At 45.9% G+C, this 26,917-nt stretch overlaps 1 protein-coding gene across 2 annotated transcripts in view; it reads left to right on the top strand.

The window, feature by feature from the left end:
- The window catches only part of znf704 (zinc finger protein 704), a 394,480-nt gene that overhangs the window by 337,102 nt on the left and 30,461 nt on the right, over window positions 1-26,917 (top strand). For both annotated transcript variants that reach the window (XM_070890989.1, XM_070890995.1), the window contains one exon: window positions 4,739-4,840. In XM_070890989.1, the coding sequence (XP_070747090.1) occupies window positions 4,739-4,840 (102 nt within the window). The remainder of the gene's footprint in view (window positions 1-4,738; window positions 4,841-26,917) is intronic.

The following is a 26,917-nucleotide window of genomic DNA, read 5'->3' on the forward strand; positions in this document are numbered from 1 at the left end:
GTGGCTTTTTACATTACCCTTTAGTCACCAATGTGAACCCTTTCAAAAGTCTTCTGAAAATTCAAATGTATTAATAATCCAAACTCCCCTGTCACCATGTCAGAAAAGGTTTGGGAAACTGCAATACCCTGTGATATAATTATGGCCTCAATTTTGTGACTATTGTCCTTTAACAAGTTAAGCTATTCAAAATTTTGACCTGCTAGATTTCAAAGAAGTTTCTTACAATGGATGTTAACCTAACTGGTCTGTAGTTTCCAAGTATTTCTCTCGAACCTTTTGTTAAATAATGGGGTTAGTTAACCATATCCAATCAGCAGTAAATCCTCTAGTCATTAATAGTTATTTGACAAACCAGTTCAAAACTTGGTAATAATTCCTACAGCCTAGAAATCCGATAACGTGAGAAAACAGCCAGTGCCACTACAGGGCAAGGTTAACTCCCACCCATAAAAAGAGCAAAGGCAGCACTGTTATTTTGGTGCTGCTGGCTGATTTAACTGATCAGAGCACAGAACCTACCAGGCAGTATGCTTAGCAGGAGGCCCAATGTAGCATGGCCATAGTGTCCCTGGAGTGAGGCAGCATTTTCCTAAAGCTAGCCTGTCATTTTAGAAAACAGTCTCGACCCCTTTAAGGGGAACTGTCTTCCAAAATGGAAAAAAGATGAAAATAGACAGTCTAGAGCTCATCTGCCTTCTGAAAAAAAACATAAAAAATAATTCCAAAAAGGTAGTCTTCAGCTCTTAAAGCTAAACTGTCTATAGCACATAAAAATGGTAAAAGGGTTTCAGCTAACACAAATGGCTCAGCATGTAAGGAATGGTCATCCAGAATCTCACATGCAGAGTCCAGCTTCGTGCATGGGGTCAACTCTGGAAAAGAGGTCCTGTACCCACAGGAGACAGGAGGCCCTCCAGAAAGAACGATGTAGGACCAGATCACCTAGGCCGTCACTGCAGGCAATGTCGCGCCCCCCCCGCCACGACTAGCCTCACACACTGTTCATTGCATGACCCCCACACCCCATCACTCACCTACCAACAATCTCTTCCAAACACAAGGCACACCTCACATTCCTAGCTTCACCTCATCCCTTAGAGAACACGGTGCGGGCCATTCTAAGCCAGCGGCATGGCTGAGACCTCGGTCAGTGGCGGGGCTGAAAGAATACAGAATGCTGGTATCGTCATTCATTATCCTCCGTACATCCCACTTCCCCCTCGTCCCACAATCGCTTGTGATGTACAAGCGGCGCATGGTGTAAACATGCAGCTCTTGCTTTCTCCCTCTCCCCTCACCAGAACCCTACCCTTGTGCCTTCCTCATTTCAGACACCCAAGAAATCCAGCCTGCCCAGCCAGTGAGTGAAGAAGAAGCACCGTCACTTAATCTCACACTCACAGCCGCCACCTCCTCGAGGTCGTCCTGCAAGGCCATCTGCAGTATCCCCCACTGAAAGTCAGCAGCCTTCCACCAGCCATGCTGCAGCCACTGGGGTAGTACTGTGCGACATCATTAGGATAGACAAAGGCACACACAAGACAGTCACTAAGGGAATGCACAAGGGTGATTAATTGATTTCTTGATGTCATATTGGATGCATATATGGATAAAGTTGGATTGGAAAGTTTGCTCTGTGATGGCTTTTATTTCAGCATCATGGCCAATAGGATGCTGCGATGGTCAGCAGCAGAGGGAAGGTAAGGTGTGGGACAAATGTTGAAAGTGGAATTGGGGTTGTGATCACTGGTGCTGCAGGTGGATGATTCAATCCCTCCTTCCACGTCCTTCTCTTCTGCGTCTTCCACTTCTGCTTCTTCCCCTTCCCTCTGCGAGCAGCTTGTCCCCTTTGCAGCCTCTGCTTCATCTCCATGTGCCCCCCAGGACTGTGAGCAAGTGGTTCTCTCAGAGGCCAAATACTGCGGATGCCATAAATCTGAAATGAAAACAGAAAATGCTGGAAATACTCAGCAGGTCAGGCAGCATCTCGACCTGAGATGTTAACTCTGTTTCTCGCTCCACAGATGCTGCCTGACCTGCTGAGTATTTCCAGCATTTTCTGTCTTCTTGGAATCATTCCTTTACCATCCAAAGCCTTGCAACTGTCCAGCAACACTCCCTGCACACTTTAAGAACTTTTTTAATTTATTGCACCAAGCCACTATTTCAATAAAATATTTATTTTGTCCAAAAGTTGAAATCCAAGGTGTATGTGTATCCCTTTAAGAAGCACTCACAGCGACTCTGCTGGGCTGCTTCGCCCATGTTTTTCTGTGTGTGAGAACATCCAAAATAGCAGTCATCACGTCAAATCAGGTGTTGCGCATTGGTTGACGTCACGATATGCTCATTTAAATTTGAGAGACCAGTGCTGGCAACAACATGTATGCACTATGGTCCTCACCAAAAAATGAGGCGGACACCATTTTTTCAACAAAACCGGTCTTAGCGGCCAGCACTATACTGGGAAATTTCTTGGCCTACATATTAGGATATTGCCAGCAATTTTCTTTCATCTGATTTACATTTTTGTGCAAGAGTCAAAGGAGGATCTGTGGATAAACTGGATCTGACGAGAGGCAGTTTTTCTTTTGTGCGCTGTTCGAGTGGGCGGGACCGTCCAGAGGAACTGGTGTGAGATCTGATCCACTGGTTTTGTGTCCTCATTATATTGTGGTCAGGGAGTTGCCAGCCAGAAATATTCACCCCAGTAGGTAGCTCGCCAAATATGAAGGGCCTGCAGCAGTGCCTTAAAGGGGAGGGGTATGAGTGTTGGGAGTGAGCACAATTAGCACTTTAGAGCAGCAGGCATCTTGTATGCAGGACCTACAGGAGCAAATACATGAGATTTGGGAGCCTTTAAGGCTCAAAACCCCCAAGTGATGACTCTAAAAATGTCTCAAAAATCTCCATACAGCTTTCCCTCACTCCAGTTGAGATCCTTTTCATTTTTATTGGGATTGGCCACCAACTGGGGTTGGTTAGTGGGCGGAAGCAGGAACTGGTTGTAGTCAGGTGGGATGAGACAAAAATGGTGTTCGGGTTGTAACTTCTGACTCCGATTTGTATGTATGCATGAGCCTATTTCTGACAGGAACTCCAGCTGCCTGGATGAAGTTGCGACCGAGCATCAGGACAGATGGCAAGTTGGCACGACTGCCCATCGTGTTCTATTGGGCCTGTTTTTTTAATCAGGGCAGTAGCAACAGGACATTTGCACCATAACTCCAAAAATATGCAGCTCATCTGTATTTTCTAAAGCAGCATTTGCTTTGTGTGAGATGCGAACTCGTGTTGCCGATTCTCGAAGCGCAGGTCTCACACAGCCAGCTGTACACCAAATGTAAAACAGCTGGGACTCATTAAGACCAACAGCCCAGGAGACCTGCTAAGATGAATCTTCCCCAGCAGCTGGTTTCAGTGAGCCTAGGCAAGATTACGTTCAGCTGGCAGCTGCATGCATAGGACCAACACTTTCAGAAACTGGTGGCAGTAGCACCTGTTTTACGGAGTATAAAAGGAGCATTACTAATGTACTGCAATACTTGAGCATCAGACTTCTGTCTCTGGAGGTGTTTTGTGAGACAAGTAAACAACCTTTACAGGCAAAACCTGGTATCTGGTAATTCATTTACTCCACAGTCACGAGGATTTAACACGGATATTTTCCAGATATAACTCACTGACTCTTAAAAAGCAAGATCCTATGGAAAGCAAGTTGTGAGGAGGACATAAAGAATCTGCAAAAAGATATAGACAAGCTAAGTGAGTGGCCAAACAATTGGCAGATGGAGTATAATGTGGGAAAGTGTGAGGTTATCCACTTTGGCAGGAAAAATAAAAAAGCAAATTATTATTTAAATGCTGCAGTACAGAGGGATCTGGGGGTCCTTGTGCATGAAACAAAAAGTTAGCATGCAGGTACAGCAAGTAATTAGGAAGGCAAATGGAATGTTGGTCTTTATTGCAAAGGGGATGGAGTATAAAAGCAGCGAAATCCTGCTGCAACTGTACAGGGTATTGATGAGACCACACCTAGAGTACTGCGTACAGTTTTGGTCTCCTTATTTAAGGAGGGATATACTTGCATTGGAGGCAGTTCAGGGAAGGTTCACTAGGTTGATTCCTGAGTTGAATGAGTTGATTTATCAAGTTGAGCAGGTTGGGCCAATACTCATTGGAGTTTAGAAGAATGCGAGGTGATCTTATTGAAACATATAAGATACTAAGGGGGCTCGACAAGGTAGATGCAGAGAGGATGTTACCACTCGTGGGGGAATCTAGAACTAGGGGGCATAGTTTAAGAATAAGTCTTAGAACTGAGATGAGGAATTTCTTCTCTCAGAGGGTCGTACATCTGTGGAATTCTCTGCCCCAGAGAGCTGTGGAGGCTGGGTCATTGAATATATTTAAAGTGGAGATAGACAGATTTGTGAACGATAAAGGAGTGAATGGTTATAGGGAGTGGGCAGGGAAGTGGAGCTAGGCCCAAGATCAGATCAGCCATGACCTTATTAAATGGTGGAGCAGGCTCTAGGGGCCAAATGGCCTACTCCTGCTCCTATTTCTTATGTTCTTATGTTTTACCCCAGCGTGAATGTAGCTCTATGTAATTCTGGTTGTAACTCACAATGTGTGACCTCTTTGTAGTGTATTGATAAGTCGCACTTGTATCGAAAGGCTTCAGCTTCTTCCTGGGTAATGTGATCTCCTTACAATACCACTTTTCCAACAGGCCACGGCACCTGTCAACATTCCTGGATCAAAGTTCACACCTACCAGCAATGGATTCAGCATCTCTTGGCAATCTCCACCAGTTACCTTCACGGGCATGCCAGTAAGTATAAGGAGCTTCGAGCGAAATACGCATCTGAGGTCTGGAGGCAATGAAACTTTGGAGCAGCTGGAGACATCAAGGCATCGCATAAAATGCAATCCTACTTAATACAGTTCTAACATTGTTTCAAAACACTAGTGAAAATTTCAGTGATTGTGTGTTATTGATAAAATTTGTGTTGGTATATTAGTTCCAAAATACAGAACTTAAATATTCAGTGGAATTTCCACAGTGACTTTCCTGATCTAAAATTTGACGGAACCCCCCCAGAGGTACATTATAAACAGCTAAAAAATGGATATTTACACTGTTACTCTGGGGATTTTGCCGAAGTTATGATTGTAGTTATGGATAACCCCACAAAATATAAGGGTCTAGAGTGTGGATTTTCAGACAACTGGTGAAACCTTCATTTAAAGGCATGTAGTGAACACAGACGCAATTTCCTGCGATTCATGCTTGGAATCTAATGTGTTCATCATGCTCAGGTAAAGTGAGCACTCAGGGATATTGTGCCAACAGGAAGTGAACATTTAAAGGAAGCCCAATATATATATATTTTACTTGGATTTTTGCATAAGAATGATCCTTTTTGGTGGTATTTTTATAATACTGTTTGTCGCAAAGAGTCTTGGCACTGAATTTTTCCTTCTGCCATGGATATTTCTATTGAATAACTTTGTTACATGGAGGAAAAAAAGGAGGAACTAAGAAGAGATACCAGACAAGTGAAGTTACACAAGAAGCATATTGCCTGCACCCACTCTTACTTAGAACCCAAAATGGGAATGGTAGCGCAGTGGTTATGTTACTGGACTAGTAATCCAGAGGTCTGGACTAGTAATCCAGAGACATGACTTCAAATCCCACAATCTAGAATAAAAAGTTTGTATCAGTAAATGAGCATGAAACTATCAGATTGTCGTAGAAGCCCATCTGGTTCATTAATGTCCTTTGGGGAAGGAAATCTGCCGTCCTTACCTGTTCTGGCCTACATGTGTCTCCAAACCCACAGTAATGTGGTTGACTCTTAACTGCACTCTGAAATGGCCTAGCAAGCCACTCAATTATAACAAACTGCTACGAAAAACAATAATAAGAATAAAACTACCGGCATCGACCTCGGCACCAGCTTCGGACACTACAACGGCACACCCAGCCCAGTCGACCCTGCAGAGTCCTCCTCACTAACTTGGGGACAGGTGCCAATTAAATTTCTTTCGGCATTGGTTCCAAGTCCTTGGCACGACACTGGTGGCCATAACCTAGGTAGCTATCTCCTGCCAGAGATTTCTGCAAGTAGCCTTGGATGGTATCCTACCACTCTGCGGGAACAGTACAGGCCGCTTTCTTTCAACAGCCACTACCAAGGCCTCGAGTGCAGCACCCGAAAACCTTCTTGCTCTCTCTCTCTGGGTTGTTGTGCCATTTGTGCTTCGGTAAGACTGACAATGAGGTGCTGCTGCAACAAAGCACTTCCCCTTTAAGTAGTGCAGAGAGCCTAGTCCAAACATTACTGGCCATTAGACTGCACCTGATATTGGCCCACCGGTTGAGCGCTAAGCAAATCAGCACCACGTTTAGCGCTAAGATCAACGGGCGCAGGCAATTAGCACTGACCCTTGACACCGCCCGTTTTCCTACAATCCCGATAACAAATTCCTTCACCTTCTCCAACAAACACCTGTTTTTGCTCAGCTGTGTTCTGTGTATCATCCTCTTCCAACACACAAGGATCCCTCGGATGAATGTACTCCAGGTAGTGTTCATTGTGCTGGAGTAAGTGCCATTGGATACTGTGAGATACTATGGAGCTGATCGACACTGAGCCCTGGAGCAACTTCCTGAAGAGGAACATATGTTACAATGCTGTCATCATTACAATCCTTCAAAAAGAGCCCACGTGAGAATTTGGCATAAAGTTTAACACCTTCGCTAAAATAGCAGTGAGAGAAATTTCAGACAAAAACATTAAGTGTTTGTCTGCTACTATCTCATGCTGCAAGTTGAGGGCCTATATGTACACAAATAAAGAAAATTTCTCTGTTGCCTATTTGCATCAAAATCATAAACACATTTTTGAAAAGTCATTTATAATTTTACATTTGCCAAACAAAGGAAATTTTCCTCCATGTTTAGCGACATTTTTTAGTATTTACATTCGATAATCTATTCAGGTGCAGCATTACTGTTCATTCCCTTAAGTAGACATTAAATACCCTACAAACCCAAATATATGTCTTTACCTGCCCAATATCTAAGTGAACATAAAAAGACCCAAGGATTCAGCACATAACCCTTGGCACTGTGCACTGGCTTACTGGAATAGCCACCACATGATTCTCCTCTTCTGCAGTTGGCAGATTGCACAGATCATGGCTCAGGCAATAAACTAGCAAATGGTTTGTTTAATATAGAGTGGGTAAATTAATAGTAATCAGTGCAAAACAATATATGGTACAGTAATTACAAACTACTATCCTGTTCGATATAAGTTTAAAAATGAATAGCACTTTTCCCTGAGTTATCTCTCAACATGTTTTAGATTATAAAAATAGATGTGCACTTCCTATATGGTGAAGCACCATCACAAAGTCAAACTAGCACCGTTTCTCTACTGGCTATGGGCTGACTGTTGAGCTAATGGTAGAGAGCCCAATCCAAACCCCTGGCCTCAGGCATCTGTCAAAAGAATAATTTATTTTGCCCCCATTCACAGGCCCTACTCATGCGTTCACCTAGACACAGCTGTCAATCAGGAATCAGTACCCCAGAATGACAGTCACCCAGGAGGTTTTAAATTGAATGACATGGCTAGTTTCATAGAATTTTGGCAAATATATTGAGTGCAAAAGACAACGCTGAAGTGTTTACAACCATCTTCAGCCAGAAGTGTCGAGTGGATGATCCATATCGGCCTCCTTCTGAGGTCCCCACCATCACAGAAGCCAGTTTTCAGCCAATTCGATTCACACCATGTGATATCAAGAAACGGCTGACCACACTGCATACAGCAAAGTCTATGGGCCCAACAACATCCCGGCTGTCATGCTGAAGACTTTTGCTCCAAAACTAGCTGTACCTCTAGCCAAGCTGTTCCAGCTATAACGTATTTTCTGTTTATTTTCATTTATTTTCAAAATTTGAAACCTGACAATGTGGAAAACTGCCCAGGTATGTCCGGTCCACAAAAAGCAGGATAAATCCAATCCGGCAAAGTACCGCCCCATCGGTCTACTCTCAATCATCAGCAAAGTGATGGAAGATGTTGTCGACAGTGCTATCAAGCAGAACTTACTCTCCAATAACTTTATCAACGATGGTCAGTTTGGGTTCCGCCAGGAACACTCAACTCCAGACCTCGTTACAGCTTTGGTCCAAACATAGACAAAAGAGCTGAATTCCAGAGGTGAGGTGAGAGTGACTACCCTTGACATCAAGGTAGCATTTGACCGAGTGTGGCATCAAGGAGCTCAATGGGAATCAGGGGGAAAACTCTTCACTGGCTGGAGTCATACCTAGCACAAAGGAAGATGGTTGTGGTTGTTGGAGGTCAGTCATCTCAACCCCAGGACATCGCTGCAATAGTTCCTCAGGGCCCAACCATCTTCAGCTGCTTTATCAACAACCTCCCCTCCATCATAATGTCAGAAGTGGGGATCTTCACTGATGATTGCACAGTGTTCAGTTCCATTTGCAACTCCTCAGAAAATGAAGCCGTCTATGCTGCATGCAGCAAGACCTGGACGACATTCAGGTTTAGGCTGATAGTGGCAAGAAACGTTCACACTACACAAGTGCTAGGCAAGCGAGAATGTAGCCATCTTCCCTTGACATTCAACGGCATTACCATTGCCAAATCCCCCGCCATCAATATCCTGGGGGTCACCTTTGACCAGAATATTAACTGGACCAGCCACATAAATACTGTGGCAACAAGAGCAGGTCAGAGGCTGGGTATTCTGTGTCGAGTGTCTCACCTCCTGACTCCCCAAATGCTTCCCACCATCTCCAAGGCACAAGCCAGGAGTGTAATTGAATACTCTCCACTTGCCTTGATGAGTGCACACTCAAGAAGCTCGACACCATTCAGGACAAAGCAGCCTGCTTGATTAGCACCCCATCCACCACCTTAAACATTCACTCCCTCCATCACCGGTGTACCGTGGCTGCGGTACCATCTATAGGATGCACTACAACAACTCGCCAAGGCTTCTTCGGCAGCACCTCACAATCCCACGACCTCTACCACCAAGAAAGGCATGGGCAACAGGCGCATGGGAACATCCTGACTTGGAAATTCATTGTCGCTGTGTCAAAATCCTGGATCTCACTCCCTAACAGCACTGTGGGAATACATTCACCACACTGACTGCAGTGGTTCAAGAAGGCGACTCACAACCACCTTCTCAAGGGCAATTAGGGATATGCAATGAATGCTGGCCTTGCCAGCGACGCCCACATCCCAGGAACTAATTTTTTTAAATTCTGCTGGACAGGTCTCCATCCACATTCAAGGGCAGAAATCAGACCATAAATACCATGGACTTCTAGAACTATGGGCCCAAGTTTCCACATGATTCGCACCTGATTTTTAGGACAACTGGTGGAGAACGGACTATTTTAGAAATCGCAATTCTCCACATTTTCTTTTCTGCAGTTCTAGTCAGGTAGAACAGTTCTAGTTTAGAACAGAATTTTTTCTTCAAAAGGAGGCGTGTCCGGCCACTGACGCCTGATTTGAAAGTTTCCACAGTGAAAATGTACTCCAAACTAAAGTAGAATGGAGCCAGTGAAGATTTTTGTAGAACTGAAAAAACATGTTCTACACATTAAAAAATCAGGCGCAGGTTACAAATTAGACGTCCAGAACGAGGGGGTGGGAGGGAACTCATTAAATTCGACAATAAATCCTTATTTATACTTCTACAAATAGTATACAAATAAATCCAACCTGAATAAACATTTATAAGCCAAGAAAAGATTAATAAACCATCTTCCTACCTGTGTGAAAGTGCTTCAGCCAGGGAGAATTCTGCAGCCGTTTGTGCCGCTGAGCGAGAGAGGGAGGGAGAGAGAGAGAGGGGGGGGAGGGAGGAAGAGAGAGGGGGGGGGAGGGAGGGAGAGAGAGGGGGGGGAGGGAGGGGGAAAGAGAGAGAGGGGAGGGAAGGAGGGAGAGAGAGAGAGGGGAGGGAGGGAGAGAGAGAGAGGGGAGGGAGGGAGGGAGAGAGAGAGAGAGAGAGCGGGGGCGGGGGGGGGGAGAGAGAGGGGGGTGGTGGGGAAGGGAGAGGTCAGGTCGGATCGGATCCAGTCCGGGAGTCGGGTCCGGGGGGGGGGGGGGGGGGTGGTCGGGTCGGGGAACAGGAGCGCGGGTCGGGTCGGGTCAGTCGGGGGGGTGGGTGTCGGGTCTCGGGTCGGGGCAGGGGGGGGGGGGGGGGGGGGGAGCGGGTGTCGGGTCGGCGGGGGGGAGCGAGTGTCGGGTCTTGTCGGGGGCGGGGAGCAGGAGCTGGCCGTGGGAGGAGCCTTATTCACGCAGCCCCAGTGAGGCCATTCAGCCAGGGCTAGGAGCTGCGTGCTTCGGGCCCCTCCCACACAGTTCGGCACCTGGAGCTACTGCACTTGTGTGTTGACTGTAGCGCGCATGTGCAGAGGTCCCGGCGCTGTTTTCAGCGCCGGGACCTGGCTCGCCCCCCCCCCCCACAGCTCGTGCTGGCTGCGCCGAGGGCCAGAGGACCTACAGGTAGGTGGAAAATACCGAGGATTTTGTTAGGCGCCGTTTTAGGCGCGAAAAACGGGCGCCCAGCTCGGAGGGGCGCCTGTTTTTTTTCTTGTGGAAACTTGGGCCCATAGTCTCTGCATGTCCCTGCCTTGCTCTGTGATGCCAATATTAGCCAAACTGTAATGTCAATTCTCTCTACTTGCAGAAAACATCAAGCAAAAACTGACCTTAACATGGTCTAATTTGTGGCCAGCATTAAGGAAAATTGTCAGTTAGCAATAATCATTCTAAACGTTTTCACAGTTGATATGCTTAAGCTAAATCATATGATATTTGAGATGTGAGTATCCTCAAGAAAGAGTTGTAATAATGGGTTTCATAATACCCTGTATCTAGATTTAATTACATGCAACTCAAGACCCACCATTGTCATTAATTCACACGGGGTATCAGGTGTTTAAATGAGCACTAGGGTTTAAGATAAAGGACGCTTTGGATTGTCAGCAAATGACTGAAAGCCTACATATAACTACATTACAGTTTAATAATGGCCCCAGTCCTTTCATTGTTCTATATGCATACAGTGTTCTATCTGTTGTTTGATTGATACTTTATGAAGTCATAACATGACCCGGGGCATAGGCAGGTTAGGTTTATGACACTTTTTACCTGTGGCAGCATAAAGTGAGAAATGTGAGCACTGCTTCCGACTAGGGGAATCAAGGGATATGGGGATCGGGCAGGAAAGTGGAGTTGAGGTCGAAGATCAGCCATGATCTTATTGAATGGCGAAGCAGGCTCGAAGGACTGTATGGGCTACTCCTGCTCCTTATTTTCTTCCACCTTCTGTGTAATTCCTGGTACTACTGCAGAATCTGGCTCTCAGCGCTACCCCTGGCTCCTAACTGATGAATGCTGCAGTTGTGGTGGATGGAATTCTGCTCTGGAAATTCCTGATCTTTAAAACATTTCTATCCATAGCACAGTTTCATCGCTGTTAAGTTCAGTTAGGATCTGGGTGTGGCAAGGAAAAGAGGAAGAATGCCAACAGAAATTGAGAAGGGTGAAAAAATTGCTAGTATGAACTGAAGGGGAGGAAAGTGTCAGTCTGAATTGAGGGAGAAGGGTTCGTGAATTGTGGATGGGAGAGAACAGAAGACTGCCTCCATAAACTTGGATGAGCTTGCTTTTTTTTACCTAGACACTGGGCAGGTGGAAACACACGCCAGGTTACGGAGTATGTGCTCACTTACGGAAGTTATCTGTGTTGTTGAAAATACCTCATGTAAAAATCCTACAAATATAGTATCAATATATTGTGTGCCATGCTACTTTTGTGCACTGCCTCTGTGTTACTGAGTGACAGACTGATTAAGGGTAGCAATGAGAGAAACAAAAGGAGGATGAGTGAGGGCAGCACTCCTCTGAACTTTTGCCTGTATACATCTTCCACACACTTGAGGCCACACATGTCAAGGACCATCTTCTCATATTGGGTTAGATGCTCTAATCATGGTAGTCCCTCAACATCTGTGAGCATTTATTCTCACTGGTTATGAGCAGCCTTTTCCTGGATATCCAGATGCTAGAAATAGGGACTCAAATACCCAGTCCTGTGGTCAGTGCACATCCCTCTGTGTGTGAGTGCAAGCCATCACAGCATGCATATAGCTTCAGTTGTAAAAACACGAGGCTAACTGCTATGTGGATCTACCCAACGGAATGCTCAGTTTTGGTTCCGCCAGGACTACTCAGCTCCAGACCTCATTACAGCCTTGGTCCAAACATAGACAGAAGAGCTGAATTTCAGAGGTGAGGTGAGAGTGACTGCCCTTGACATCAAGGCAGTATTTGACTGAGTGCGACATCAAGGAGCCCTAGTAAAATTGAAGTCAATCGGAATCGAGGAAAACTCTCCACTGGGCTAGAGTTATACCTAGCACAGAGGAAGGTGTTTGTTAGATGCCAATCATCTGAGCCCATGCCATTGCTGCAGGAGTTCCTCAGGGCAGTGTCCTAGGCCCAACCATCTTCAGCTGCTTCATCAATGATCTTCCCTCGATCATAAGGTCAGAAGAAGGGATGTTCACTGATGATTGCAGTGTTCTGTTCCGTTTGCAACTCCTCAGATAATGAAGTAGTCCATGCCTGCATGCAGCAAGACCTGGCGACATTTAGGCTAGGGCTGAAAAGTGGCAAGTAACATTCACGCCACACAAATGCCAGGCAATGACTATCTGCAACAAGCGAGAGTCTAACCACCGCCACTTAACATTCAATGGCATTACCATCGCCGAAATCCCACAATCAACATCCTGGGCGTTACCATTGACCTGAAACCTAACTGGACCAGCCACATAAATACTGTGGCAAATGAGCAGGTCAGAGGCTGGGTATTCTGCAGCGAGTGTCTCACTCCCTGACTTCCCTTCTAGGACAAAGCAGCCCTCTTGATTGGCACCCCATCCACCACCTTAAACATTCACTTCCTTCACCACCAGAGCACCATGGCTGCAGTGTGTACCACCTACAAGATGCACTGCAGCAACTCGCCAAAGCTTCTTCGGCGGCACCTTCCAAACCCGCAACCTCTACTATCTAGAAGGATAAGGGCAGCAGGCGCATGGGAACACCACCACCTCCAAGTTCCCCTCCAAGTTACGCACCATCCTGACTTGAATGTTTATCGCCGTTCCTTCATCATCGCTGGATCAAAATCCTGGAACTCCCTCCCTAAGAGCACTGTGGGAGCACCTTCACCACACAGACTACAATGGTTCAAGAAGGCGGCTCACGACCACCTTCTCAAGGGCAATTAGGGATGTGCAATAAATGCTGGTCCACATCCGATGAATGAATAAAAAAAAAGATCCAGGTGACTGGTCTTGATGTGCTGCAGCAGCCTGCACTGGTCAGCAGTGAGGTCTTCATGCACACTTAGTGGCTTCTCCTGGGACTGAAGGACACTGTAGCCATCAAATATTTCTGATGCAAACTTGGCCTACAAACACAAGAGCAAATAGGAAACTATTCTGTGTTACATTAAAGTTAGAACCCCAAGTGCAAGGTAGAATGTTTGCTTCCCTCCTGTGCTTCAGAACAATTTGAACAATCACATTTTAGGTCTAAACATACATTTGCTTGCTTTTTTCATCTTGATTATTATTAGTTTACAATAACAACAACTTTTATTTATATAGTGCCTTTAATGTAGTAAAACATCCCAAGGCACTTCACAGCGGTGTTATAAGACCAAATAAATAAATTTGGCACCGAGCCACATAAGAAGAAATTACAGCAGATGAAAGTGGTAGGTTTTAAGGAGCGTTTTAAAGGTGGAAAGAGGCGGAGAGGTTTTAAGGAGGGCGTTATAGAGCTTTGGGCCCAGGCAGCTGAAGGCACAGCCACCGATGGTTAAGCAGTTAAAATCAGGGATGCTCAAGAGGGCAGAATTTGAGGAGCGCAAACATCTCGTGGGGTTGTGAGGCTGAAAGAGATTACAGAGATAGGGAGGGGCGAGGCCATGGAGGAATTTATAAACAAGGATGAGAATTTTGAAATCGAGGCGTTGCTTAACCGGAAGCCAATGTAGGTCAGCGAGCACATGGGTGATGGGTGATCGGGATTTGGTGCGAGTTAGGACATGGACTGCCGAGTTTTGGATGACCTCAAGTTTAGGGTAGAATTTGGGATGCCAGCCAGATGCTTACAACTCATTTTCTTCAGAAAAGTGCCTATTTGAATGGCTTCACTATTAGCATGTCCTGAATCTGTTTTTGTTCTGTTGCTGTTCATGCTGTTTGATATCTTTCAGAGAATTGTCAACAATTCCTAATGCTGACAACAATGACCTGTACTTGTCTATCTAGATAGTCGCTATTTTCATCATGTTAGCACAATGGTCACATTTACTTTTATGCTCTTTTCATATCATAGCTTCCTGCTCACTGCCAGAATAGTGCGGTAACTTTGTCTGCCTGCTTTGCGGCGCCTCAGCAAAAGCTTCCGATATGACTCCAAAAATATTCACAAGTGCCTGCATGGTATCATGGCTAAAGCAGGCTTTGTGTCATATTTGTATGGCACAAATGAAGTACTTTTTGATGTTTAGTCATTGTTGCAATGTAGGAAACGCAGCAGCCTTCTTATCAGGAAGGCGTGTATCAAATTCTGCCATATTTCCGCTTGAGGTTTTGCATGAGCAAAAAATCTATTCTTGAGTCCAAATGTTAAGTCAAGGAGTGAATTTCTGCAGGTGTTCTCTCACTCATCTTCTGTAACTCTGGCGTAAAAGCTACAGGAACCACAGAAGAAAATGGCATTTACCATTTTCCCAAGGTTACCGCAACTCTCCCACTGAAGTTACGGCAGACGAGCAGGTGAATTCCCGCCCCCTGGCTTGCATAAATTCGCACTCCCCTAATAGAGTGTGTGCATTGCTTATATTTTTAGTGTTATTTTCATTTCTGAATTGTAGTTTTAGGGGGTGAACTCCTGTTGCGCCCCGTTTGGGGGTGGTAACATCCTGGAGGCGGGACATTTTGCAGCAGGCACGGAAGTCCCGCCCCATTCGAAAAATTCGGGTTACCGCCCTCCAAAGGAGGTGGAGTGCAAAATAACCCGCTCCACTTCCTTTCTGGGGTGGTAGTGTGGCAGATGGGTGGGGACTGGAGTGCATCGCTATGCACTGGGCCGCGTAGCGCTGCCGCATAGGAGAGGCTCTTCCCTTTATTAAAGGGAAGGGCCTAAGCTGCAAACTCTGCAGTGAAGAAACAGGGCCTCCCTGGACCGCCGGGGAGCAGGGGCACCTTGACAACAGCCTATCACTCAAACCGAGTACCGGGCTGACTGATCGCGGCACGGACACCCACTCGAAGCACCAACGGGGCGCAGAACAAATTCCGCTGTTTTCTTTAAATGGCCACCACCTCCCCTTTAAGTATCGCCCTGCGAGCGGCCTGCAGCCCGGTTCATATTCCCTGAAGCTATCGCTGGCATTGCCCGCCACAGCTTCAGAGGGCGCTCCCCAATTTTTGGTCCAGGCCAATAATTTTACTGGCCAAGAATTTCTCGTGCTCTCTCTTAGCATTCCTAATATCCTTTTTAATTTTGCCTCTTAACTTTCTATATTCCTCTAAAGATTCTAAGATATTGATATTTCATACAGAAGTTCCCAGCTTTGCCACCAATCCTTTGATATAAAGGTATGTTAGGTGGATACTGTCAGCAAATGAATTGATCAGAAGGTCCCAAAGTGTAAATAAGTATGTGCGGAGGTTGTATTAAATCCACCTTCTTTCATGTTTTGGAATAACTCATATTTAGTCACGCCTTTGTTGATTAACTCTTTGAGCACCAGTGGTCCTTTGTACCAGTTGAATTATGACTGATCTGTATTGGGTGGGGGGTGGGGGGAGCAGAATTAATTTTGTTTCGGTTAAGGAGAAGAGTATGGAAAACCATTTTGTTTTGGCATCCAGTTTCAGTTTAATGTGCTGTCTCAGTGTCAGCTTGGCTTAATCAGAAGGTCATGGAATTAAGCAAGGACTTGAGCAGGTAATCTCAAGATGATAGCTCAGTGCAGCACTGAGGGAGTGGTGTATCGGCAGAGTGTCGTCCTTTGGTTAGAACGTGAAACCAAGACTCCATTTGCCTGTTCATGTGGTCGTAAAGCACTGTTCCCTTGGTGTCCTGGCCAACATCCATCCCTCAACCAACACCACTAAAAACAGATGAACTAGTTATTTATCATTTTGCTGTTTGTGGAACCTGGCTGTGCACAAATTGGATGTTATATCAATGCAAGTTCTTTCTTCTTCTAATGTACAGTTCTAGAATGCTCACTTATGACCAATGTTCCCTTTAAGCTGCAGTGCTCTGGAGATGCCGCGCAGCCAGCTCACCGGCTTTTAAATGGGAAAAACTGCGCATGTGCGTTATTTTGAATGGGCCGTGGCTCCCAAAATAAATTAGAGAACATTGCTTATGACATGGTTTATACAACAACAACAACTTATATTTATATAGCGCCTTTCACATTGTGAAACATCCCAAGGAACTTCACAGGAGTATTATGAGACACATAAGGAGAAATTAGGGCAGGTGAGCAAAGGCTTGGTCAAAGGTAGGTTTTAAGGAGCGTCATGAAGGAGGAAAGAGAGGTAGAAAGGTAGAGAAGTTTAGGCAGGGAATTCCAGAGCTTAGGGCCTAGGCAACAGAAGGCACGGCCACCAATAGTTGAGCAATTATAATCAGGGATGGTCAAGAGGGCAGAATTAGAGGAGTGCAGACGGAGGGTTGTGGGGCTGAAGGAGATTACAGAGATAGGGAGGGGCGAGGCCATGGAGGGATCTGAAAACAAGGATGTTATGTTTTTAGATGCTCTGATAATGACTCCACGAGTCAAAGTCTAGTACTTGAACTGTAGTGACCTTAGTCCATTTAATATAACTCCAGAGTGAGTATACCACATGGTGGACTCCCTTTTATATCTGGGTACCTGTGGCGTACAGGTGACCCCTGGGCCTCCACCAGTTGCACCCTCTGATGGTGCCAGCATAGTGTGTACAGTGTGAACCTCGTTGATGGTACATCCGGTAAACAAGTCTCCATCTTATGCAACTATACAGTGTCTACACAGAGAGTATATCTATAAGTATACATAATATATAACATCACTTTCCCCCAAATCTTTTGTGCCAATACCTTTACACTATCTGCTCTGGCTTAGCTCTCCCCAGACTTAAGTGCCAATAGCCCTTGCACCTTGGCTGTGCTTTGGCTGGGCTCGCTCCCTGTTAACCCCCAAGTCCTTATTGCCACAACGTTAGGTAGTGGTTACCAGTTGGGATGGTTCAATGATGCAGTGGGGCTTCAGTAGATTCTGGGTGTGATCCATGTGTGTCCATGGCTACATACATCCATTTCCCCCTCCCCTCCCCCCACATGTAGATCATGCCGGTGGCTCATCACATTTATATACAGTCATATACGTTCAAGTCCAGAAAAGGAAATTTGCATTTACATCACTGCATTTGTGGTACGGTTGTGAGGCAAGTACATTTGACTGGTGAGATATATTGATGGTACATCTTTGGGATCAGTGCTGGGGTCAGCACCGGTGCATGAGGACAAGCTAGTTCCAGAGCTGCTGGATGGTGTCCAGGTAGCCCGGTGGCGGCGCGTTGCCCAGTGCTGGCAGTGGGAACCCGGTTGGCTCGAGTTGCCTGCTCTCGGGGACTTTGCCGTTGCTCCTAGCGTCGGGCAGGTTCACAAATGCCTATGACCTCCCTGTCCCCTCCTTGATCCCTGGGTCGCTGCTGCTCCCAGAGGAGCAGTCATCTAGCAGTGCACAGGGAACTGCTAACTCGCTTGCCTGGGCGTTATTTAGTTTGGGATCCTGGCTGGTCCCGGTCCCAATTGGGAGAACCGTTGCGGGTGACCCTTCGTTCCCGGGTGTAGCCTTGGTGGTGATGGGGTCTGGGGGCTGCACCTTAGCGCAGTTTGCTCTTTCAGGCTCGTGGCGGTTGGTGCCATCGGGTGCCTGAGAGGTGGAGCCGATCAGGGGCAGGGTATCGATACTAGTGCCATTGCCCTCCTGAGATCGCTTGCTCTGCAGCTTGTCTATTTTAGCTACTTGTGGCCACACTCCGTGGTGCATCATTCTGGTCCCAGGGGCGCAGGCTACAGCATCGGGTAGCTCGCCGGACTGTGTGCTTCCGATGGGTGTTTGCCCGTTACCTTATCAGAATACAGTTGAAATCCTGCATCGCACAACGTTTCATTGCTTATTGTAGATAAACTCTTGCTCCGATCGCAATCGCCCGACTTTTCTTTGCTTATTACAATTACAAGCTTTACATTTAGCTCACAGTTGTTAGTACATTGAGTGAAAATGTGGGACTGTCCCTTTAAGTGTGCTGGGTTGTTAGCCTCCTTTAAGAGAGCCTTGCTATCTTTACCCCAATCCTCTTCTTCGCTTGGTACCACGTGTTGCTCCATCAGCGCTGCACCTCATGGTCTGGCCATCGCCATCTTTTCCTTCAGTGCTTCACCTCGTGGTTTGTGCACCATCTTTCTTCTATCCACAATGTCGGCTGCTGTGACCCTCTTCTCTCCGGGTTCTGCAACCGAAGCTGGGCAGTCGTCTTTGGATCCGATTTTCTTCCTCTGGAGTCCTGCCACTGGAGCCTGGAAGGTGCGTTTGGGTCATCTCAGTTGGATCATCTCTGCGCAGTCGTGCTGGGCGGTCTGTGCCTCGGGTGCTGTGCTGGTCTGGTGCCGGATCCAACCTCAGGTGAAGGCTTGCTTTGGCTCTGAGCGCGGGGGACGTCGATCGCTGGAGGGATGAGATCTTCCCAGCTCCAATGGATCTTCTTCATCTACCTTCTTCTGAGTAGCGTTGGTCCATCATCTGCAACAATCCACGTGGTAACTTGTGCACCGCGCCATCATGGAGTACCTTAACTTTCGCACTACCAACGACTGGGATAAGTTCGTTGGTGTAGGTGAGCAGCTTTGCTTGAACCCGGGACCAACTTGGGTCATTCAGTTTGATTGTCCCATAGCCTCTCAAAAGCTTCTTGATTCATTACTGACTGGCTCGCCCCCGTGTCCACTTCCATGAAGACTGGAACGCCATTTATCTCGACTTCCAATCTCAATGGGGAACATTCTGTGGTGCAGGTAAACATTCAATATACCTCCTCGTGGGGCTGAGCTGCCTCTCTGACCACCTCTTCATAATCCGCGCTGGATTCATGGCCCTCTGCAGACTCTTCATCAACACAGTGAGTCATATTTCTTTTACACATTCACTTTCACCTCCAGTGTGCACACATAGTCCTTAAAACGGCACTGGTGAGCCCGGTGATTTCCTCCGCAACGCCAGCATGGTGCTAACCGATTATCCCCCTCGGCGGACTCAGAGTTAAGGGACTCGAGGGGCCTGTTCTCTCTCCCCTGAGGAGATTCACGTTCTGCAGACCTGCCTCCAAAAGGCACCAGTCTGTGTACCATACTTGCTGAGTTTGAGTCCTGAGGATGAGTCATCCGCCTATAGCCGCAGGTCAAGGTCATGAATGCTTGGCTCATGGTGATGGCCTTCTGCAGTGTGATTGTGGTATCTACGGAAGAAGGCCCTCGTGGCCAATTCTGATGACAAAGATATCCCGCAGCGCTTCGGTGAGGTGTTCGCCGAAATCACAAGGTGCCGCCAGCCTCCTGAGGTATCCAGCATATTTTGCGATTTCCTGGCCTTCGGTGTCTGGTTGTGAGGATGCTCTCTTTGGGCTTGAGTCGCTCTTGGATCAGCGTTACAAGTTCCTCATATGTTTTGGTTGTTGTCTTCGCTGGTGCCAGCAAATCCCTGACGAGGCCATAGACGGTGGGCCCACAATTGGTGAGCAGGATAGCTCTGCACTTATCAGCCAGTGTGGCCAGATCATCACCTGCCATGTCGTTTGCTGTGAAGAAATGGTCAATCCACTCCACAAAGGCATCCCAATCATCCCCACCGGCGAACTGCTGCATCGTGCCAAGGGTAGCCATTTTCATGTGAAAGTCTATAATCTCGTCGCCAATTGTTATGTCTTTAGATGCTCTGATAATGACTCCACGAGTCAAAGTATTGTACTTGAACTCTAGTGACCTTAGTCCATTTAATATAACTCCAGAGTGAGGATACCACATGGTGGACTCCCTTTTATACCTGGGTACCTGTTGTGTACAGGTGACCCCTGGGCCTCCACCAGTTGCACCCTCTGGTGGTGCCAGCATAGTGTATACAGTGTGAACCTTGTTGATTGTACCTCCGGTAAACAAGTCTCCATCTTATGCAACTATACAGTGACTACACAGAGAGTATATCTATAGTATACATATATAACAGACGTGAATTTTGAAATCGAGACTTTGCTTAACCGGGAGCCAGTGTAGGTCAGCGAGCACAGGGGTGATGGGTGAGTGGGACTTGGTGTGAGTTCGGACATGGGCAGCCGAATTTTGGATCACCTCTAGTTTACGTAGGGTAGAATGTGGGATGCCAGCCAGGAGTGCGTTGGAATAGTCAAGACTAGAGGTAACAAAGACATGCATGAGGACTTCAGCAGCGGATGAGCTGAGGCAAGGGCGGAGGTGGAAATAGGTGGTCTTAGTTATGCTGCGGATATGTGGTCGAATGCTCATTTCAGGGTCAAATATGACACCAAGTTTGCAACAGCCTGGTTCAGCCTCAGATCGAAGTTGGGGAGAGGGATGGAGTCAGTGGCTAGGGAATGGAGTTTGTGGTGGGGACTGAAAACAATGGCTTCGGTCTTCCCAATATTCAATTAGAGAACATTTGTGCTCATCCAGAACTGGCTGTCGGACAAGCAATCTGACAATTTAGAGACCGTGGAGGGGTCGAGAGAAGTGGTAATGAGGTAGAGCTGGGTGTTATCAGCTTACATGTGGAAACTGACGCTGTGTTTTTGAATGATGTCGCCAAGGGGCAACATGAGAAATAGGAGGGGTCCAAGGATAGATCCTTGGGGGACATCAGAGGTAACGATGCATGGGCAGGAAGAGAAGCCATTGCAGGTGATTCTCTGGCTATGATTGGATAGATTAGAATGGAATCAGGCAAATGCAGTCCCATCCAGCTGGATGATAGTGAAGAGACGTTGGAGAAGGATAGAGTGGTCAACCGTGTCAAAGGCTGCAGACAAGTCAAGAAGGAAAAGGAGGGATAGTTTGCCTTTATCACAGTCACAAAGGATGTAATTTGTGACTTTGATGAAAGCCGTTTCGATACTGTGGCTGACGCGGAAAGCGGATTGGAGGGATTCAAACATGGAATTGCGGGAAAGATGGGCACGGATTTGGGAGGCGACAACACGTTCAAGACTTGAGAGGAAAGGGAGGTTGGAGATGAGATGCTAGTTTGCAAGGACGGAGGAGTAGAGGGTTTTTTTTTTGAGAGGGGTGATGACGACAAATTTGAGGGAGAGGGGAAAGTACCTGAGGAGAGAGAACCGTTAACAATGTCAGCTAACATGGGAGCCAGAAAAGGAAGTTGGGTGGTCAGCAGTTTGGTGGGAATAGGATCAAGGGAGCAGGAAGTGGGTCTCATGGACAGGATGAGATTGGAGAGCTCATGAGGGGAGATCAGAGAGAAACTGGAGAAAGATGTGAGGTCAGAGCTAGGGCAGGGGGATCCTTCGAGGAAGTTTGGCCTGCAAGGGAAAGTTCCTCGACTGTTCCCCAATAACATGCGTCTTTACACAAACCTCAGAAAACCAAGTCCGCACATTGCTTCTGTCATTCCCAATTCCATCTCATCATCATCTCTCAGTGGAACAGTCAGTCCAGCATTGAATTATGACAGTGCTGTACTATGGGCCTGTGCCTATGAGGAACTGAACAGACTCATTTTATGTGAAATGTTTGCAACTGGCAGACAGAGTGCCCAGGTCCCAGAGGTAAAAGGACAATACAGTTGTACCACTCCCCCTTGGCCATATTGCTTTTTATATAACAGCTGCAGAAATAAGTTTTATGTCACTTTATATTTTTTTGTAAAAAGTATTTAGAGAAGTGTGGGAAACCATAAAGTATTTCTTGAGAGTATTATCTATATTCAAAAATTGTTCATTTGAGCACTGAGATTTGTACCCCCAGAAAACTAAGTGTGAATCTGGAAATCTCAGTGTTGATTTTCATTCAAATTCACCGCTCTCTTAATGTGAATTTTTCCAGTTCTCAGCCAGGGCCTTAATGGAGCATATGCCAAGCAACATAGAAAAATAAACCACCTGCTTCTTCCCCCAGCACTTGCTTGCAGTCAGATGTTTGTGGATCAGTATAGTCCAGAGCCAAACCATTTTGACAAGCTGATTATCAGAGCTGACTACAGGACAGCAGTGGAGCCTAATAATGGAGGGGAAATAGAATGATTTTCCCTGAGGAAACTTGTTTTACTTGCTTGTAGAAGTTCTGCTGTAGGCAGCAAACGTTACCTGACTTTAGTGGTGCAGCATTTGTATTTAATGTCCTAGCTCATTGCTCCTTCAAACTACTTTTGAAGTCTCTTTTCTATTAGCTTCTGCACGCGCAGAGTGTTACGGTGTAGTGATGAGGGAATGGGCTGAGCCAGTTACAGGAAATGGACATTGTGCTCGCCCATATGTGCTTATTTATGGCCTGCTTCTAAGGACTGTAACCGTGATAGATACTGTGACTGCCATTGATTTTAACTCTGGGTTTGTGAAGAATACAGACAACCATCAATGTCATTGCTGTCTGAAAAAGGATCGTTGTGGCACAGATGATTTACAATAATTGCGGACATAACCCTTCCATGAAAGGTATCTGATGCTTTCTGTACCTCATAGTGTAATTGTTCTGAAAAAACAATTCACAATGATTTATAATAATTTTCCACAATATTCTGGAGATGAACATATTCAGTCCTTGTAGCAATTTGGCTAAAGAGTTAATGTGGACTTCAGTGATTTTTATAGGCAATAATATGATGTAGAATGTGTCCACATGCAATCCTTTTATGGTGTTTGGAGTGAGACACTTGATATACTACAGATGCTCACCCAGTCCTCAGTAGAATACATGAAGCATCAATAATATTGAAGTTATTGGTATGAGGCACTGTGATTTACAGTAATTGTGCTCAATGTCTCTTAGTGAATTACCATATTTTGCCTATTAGAGCTGACTGATGAGAGTGTTTGTCAGCTCTGAGAACGCTGATATGTACAATTAATGTCTTTGTTACAAGACTGCACTGCAGTGTTGTGCTGCACTTCAATCCCCCTGGCAAAAGTGAATCAAATCAAAACTCATTATGTATTCTCCAGATACTGGAGGCTAATGAGCATGGCTTCATAGCTAGATGTTGGTTGCTATTCTGCACTCTACTATTCTACCTCCAAAAGCTTGTGTTGGCGCTTTCTACTTTAATGGTTTTAATACATCTTGAGCATTGTTGCAAAAAGGAACGTTTGTACTGATTAAAATTGCTTCATTTGACTCTGAGCTGATGAATATTTGTTTTTCAAAAAATGTCCTGATTAAAACTCCAAGAAATGAGTGAGGAAAGATGCAATCTCTTGTGAATTGCATCCACAAAACATTTTTTTATTTTTATTTTCAGTAGGTTCTTGTCACCAGTAGCCATTTATCCGTACAGAAAGTTAGTGAGAAGTCTTGCTCGAATCACATCACAGTCTGTACTGCTATGCTATGACTAGCTTTTCAGGCGTCTACAGTGTCCTAAACAGTGTTCTTAAAGGACCGCTGGAAGCCATCAGACTCAAGGTAAGTATACTTTTTTTCACTTACCTAAATGTGGACTATGGAGGAGCACTGGCTCCACATTCAGGCAAGTGTAAACATGTACTGTGGGCCACAGCTCACTGGTTTCATGTTAATGAGGCCTGAGGACAAATTTTGGTAGATCCTCAGGCTGACCTCTTCGGACGCGTTGCAGTTACGCTGCCCTATGCGCACATGGGGCTCAACGCTAATCAATTTCTCCCCCTTTGACACCACAACAAAGTAGCATCTTGCAACTTGGCTGAAAGTTTCCATGATTCATCACAGCCATGGTTGGAGAAATTCTGAGACTCAAACCAGCATCCACATGACTTTGCAGTGAGCATCTTATCTTTTCTATTTCATTTGTAGGCTGCATGTGAAGGAATGCAACTGATGTTATTAAATGTTTATATTTGGACGGAAAGGATAAAATCTACATTTCCTAAGCTTGTCAACAATCTTCTGTCATCCTGACCCCAAAATTTCAATCAAGCGCCAAGGCAATAGTCAGATCGCCAGACAGGGGCTGGAATTTGGAGCAAAGCCTAGTTCTGCTGGGATTCATAGAAACATAGAAAATAGGTGCAGGAGTAAGCCATTCGGCCCTTCTAGCCTGCACCGCCATTCAATGAGTTCATGGCTGAACATGCAACTTCAGTACCCCATTCCTGCTTTCTCGCCATACCCCTTGATCCCCCTAGTAGTAAGGACTTCATCTAACTCCTTTTTGAATATATTTAGTGAATTGGCCTCAACAACTTTCTGTGGTAGAGAATTCCACAGGTTCACCATTCTCTGGGTGAAGAAGTTTCTCCTCATCTCGGTCCTAAATGGCTTACCCCTTATCCTTAGACTGTGTCCCCTGGTTCTCGACTTCCCCAACATTGGGAACATTCTTCCTGCATCTAACCTGTCTAAACCCATCAGAATTTTAAACGTTTCTATGACGTCCCCTCTCATTCTTCTGAACTCCAGTGAATACAAGCCCAGTTGATCCAGTCTTTCTTGATATGTCAGTCCCGCCATCCCGGGAATCAGTCTGGTGAACCTTCGCTGCACTCCCTCAATAGCAAGAATGTCCTTCCTCAGGTTAGGAGACCAAAACTGTACACAATACTCCAGGTGTGGCCTCACCAAGGCCCTGTACAACTGTAGCAACACCTCCCTGCCCCTGTACTCAAATCCCCTCGCTATGAAGGCCAACATGCCATTTGCTTTCTTAACCGCCTGCTGTACCTGCATGCCAACCTTCAATGACTGATGTACCATGACACCCAGGTCTCGTTGCACCTCCCCTTTTCCTAATCTGTCACCATTCAGATAATAGTCTGTCTCTCTTTTTACCACCAAAGTGGATAACCTCACGTTTATCCACATTATACTTCATCTGCCATGCATTTGCCCACTCAACTAACCTATCCAAGTCACTCTGCAGCCTCATAGCATCCTCCTCGCAGCTCACACTGCCACCCAACTTAGTGTCATCCGCAAATTTGGAGATACTGCATTTAATCCCCTCGTCTAAATCATTAATGTACAGTGTAAATAGCTGGGGCCCCAGCACAGAACCTTGCGATTCTGAAAAGTACCCATTTACTCCTACTCTTTGCTTCCTGTCTGACAACCAGTTCTCAATCCATGTCAGCACACTACCCCCAATTCCATGTGCTTTAACTTTGCACATTAATCTCTTGTGTGGGACCTTGTCGAAAGCCTTCTGAAAGTCCAAATATACCACATCAACTGGTTCTCCCTTGTCCACTCGACTGGAAACATCCTCAAAAAATTCCAGAAGGTTTGTCAAGCATGATTTCCCTTTCACAAATCCATGCTGACTTGGACCTATCATGTCACCTCTTTCCAAATGCACTGCTATGACATCCTTAATAATTGATTCCATCATTTTACCCACTACCGATGTCAGGCTGACCGGTCTATAATTCCCTGTTTTCTCTCTCCCTCCTTTTTTAAAAAGTGGGGTTACATTGGCTACCCTCCACTCGATAGGAACTGATCCAGAGTCAATGGAATGTTGAAAATGACTGTCAATGCATCCGCTATTTCCAAGGCCACCTCCTTAAGTACTCTGGGATGCAGTCCATCAGGCCCTGGGGATTTATCGGCCTTCAATCCCATCAATTTCCCCAACACAATTTCCCGACTAATAAGGATTTCCCTCAGTTCCTCCTCCTTACTAGACCCTCTGACCCCTTTTATATCCGGAAGGTTGTTTGTGTCCTCATTAGTGAATACCGAACCAAAGTACTTGTTCAATTGGTCTGCCATTTCTTTATTCCCCATTATGACTTCCCCTGATTCTGACTGCAGGGGACCTACGTTTGTCTTTACTAACCTTTTTCTCTTTACATATCTATAGAAACTTTTGCAATCCGTCTTAATGTTCCCTGCAAGCTTCTTCTCGTACTCCATTTTCCCTGCCCTAATCAAACCCTTTGTCCTCCTCTGCTGAGTTCTAAATTTCTCCCAGTCCCTGGGTTCGCTGCTATTTCTGGCCAATTTGTATGCCACTTCCTTGGCTTTAATACTATCCCTGATTTCCCTTGAAAGCCACGGTTGAGCCACCTTCCCTTTTTTATTTTTATGCCAGACAGGAATGTACAATTGTTGTAGTTCATCCATGCGGTCTCTAAATGTCTGCCATTGCCCATCCACAGTCAACCCCTTAAGTGTCATTCGCCAATCTATCCTAGCCAATTCACGCTTCATACCTTCAAAGCTAGCCTTCTTTAAGTTCTGGACCATGGTCTCTGAATTAACTGTTTCATTCTCCATCCTAATGCAGAATTCCACCATATTATGGTCACTCTTCCCCAAGGGGCCTCGCACAACGAGATTGCTAATTAATCCTCTCTCATTACACAACACCCAGTCTAAGATGGCCTCCCCCCTAGTTGGTTCCTCAACATATTGGTCTAGAAAACCATCCCTTATGCACTCCAGGAAATCCTCCTCCACCGTTTTGCTTCCAGTTTGGTTAGCCCAATCTATGTGCATATTAAAGTCACCCATTATAACTGCTGCACCTT

Source organism: Pristiophorus japonicus, chromosome 1 (assembly GCF_044704955.1).
Source record: "Pristiophorus japonicus isolate sPriJap1 chromosome 1, sPriJap1.hap1, whole genome shotgun sequence".
Lineage (NCBI taxonomy): Eukaryota > Metazoa > Chordata > Chondrichthyes > Pristiophoridae > Pristiophorus > Pristiophorus japonicus.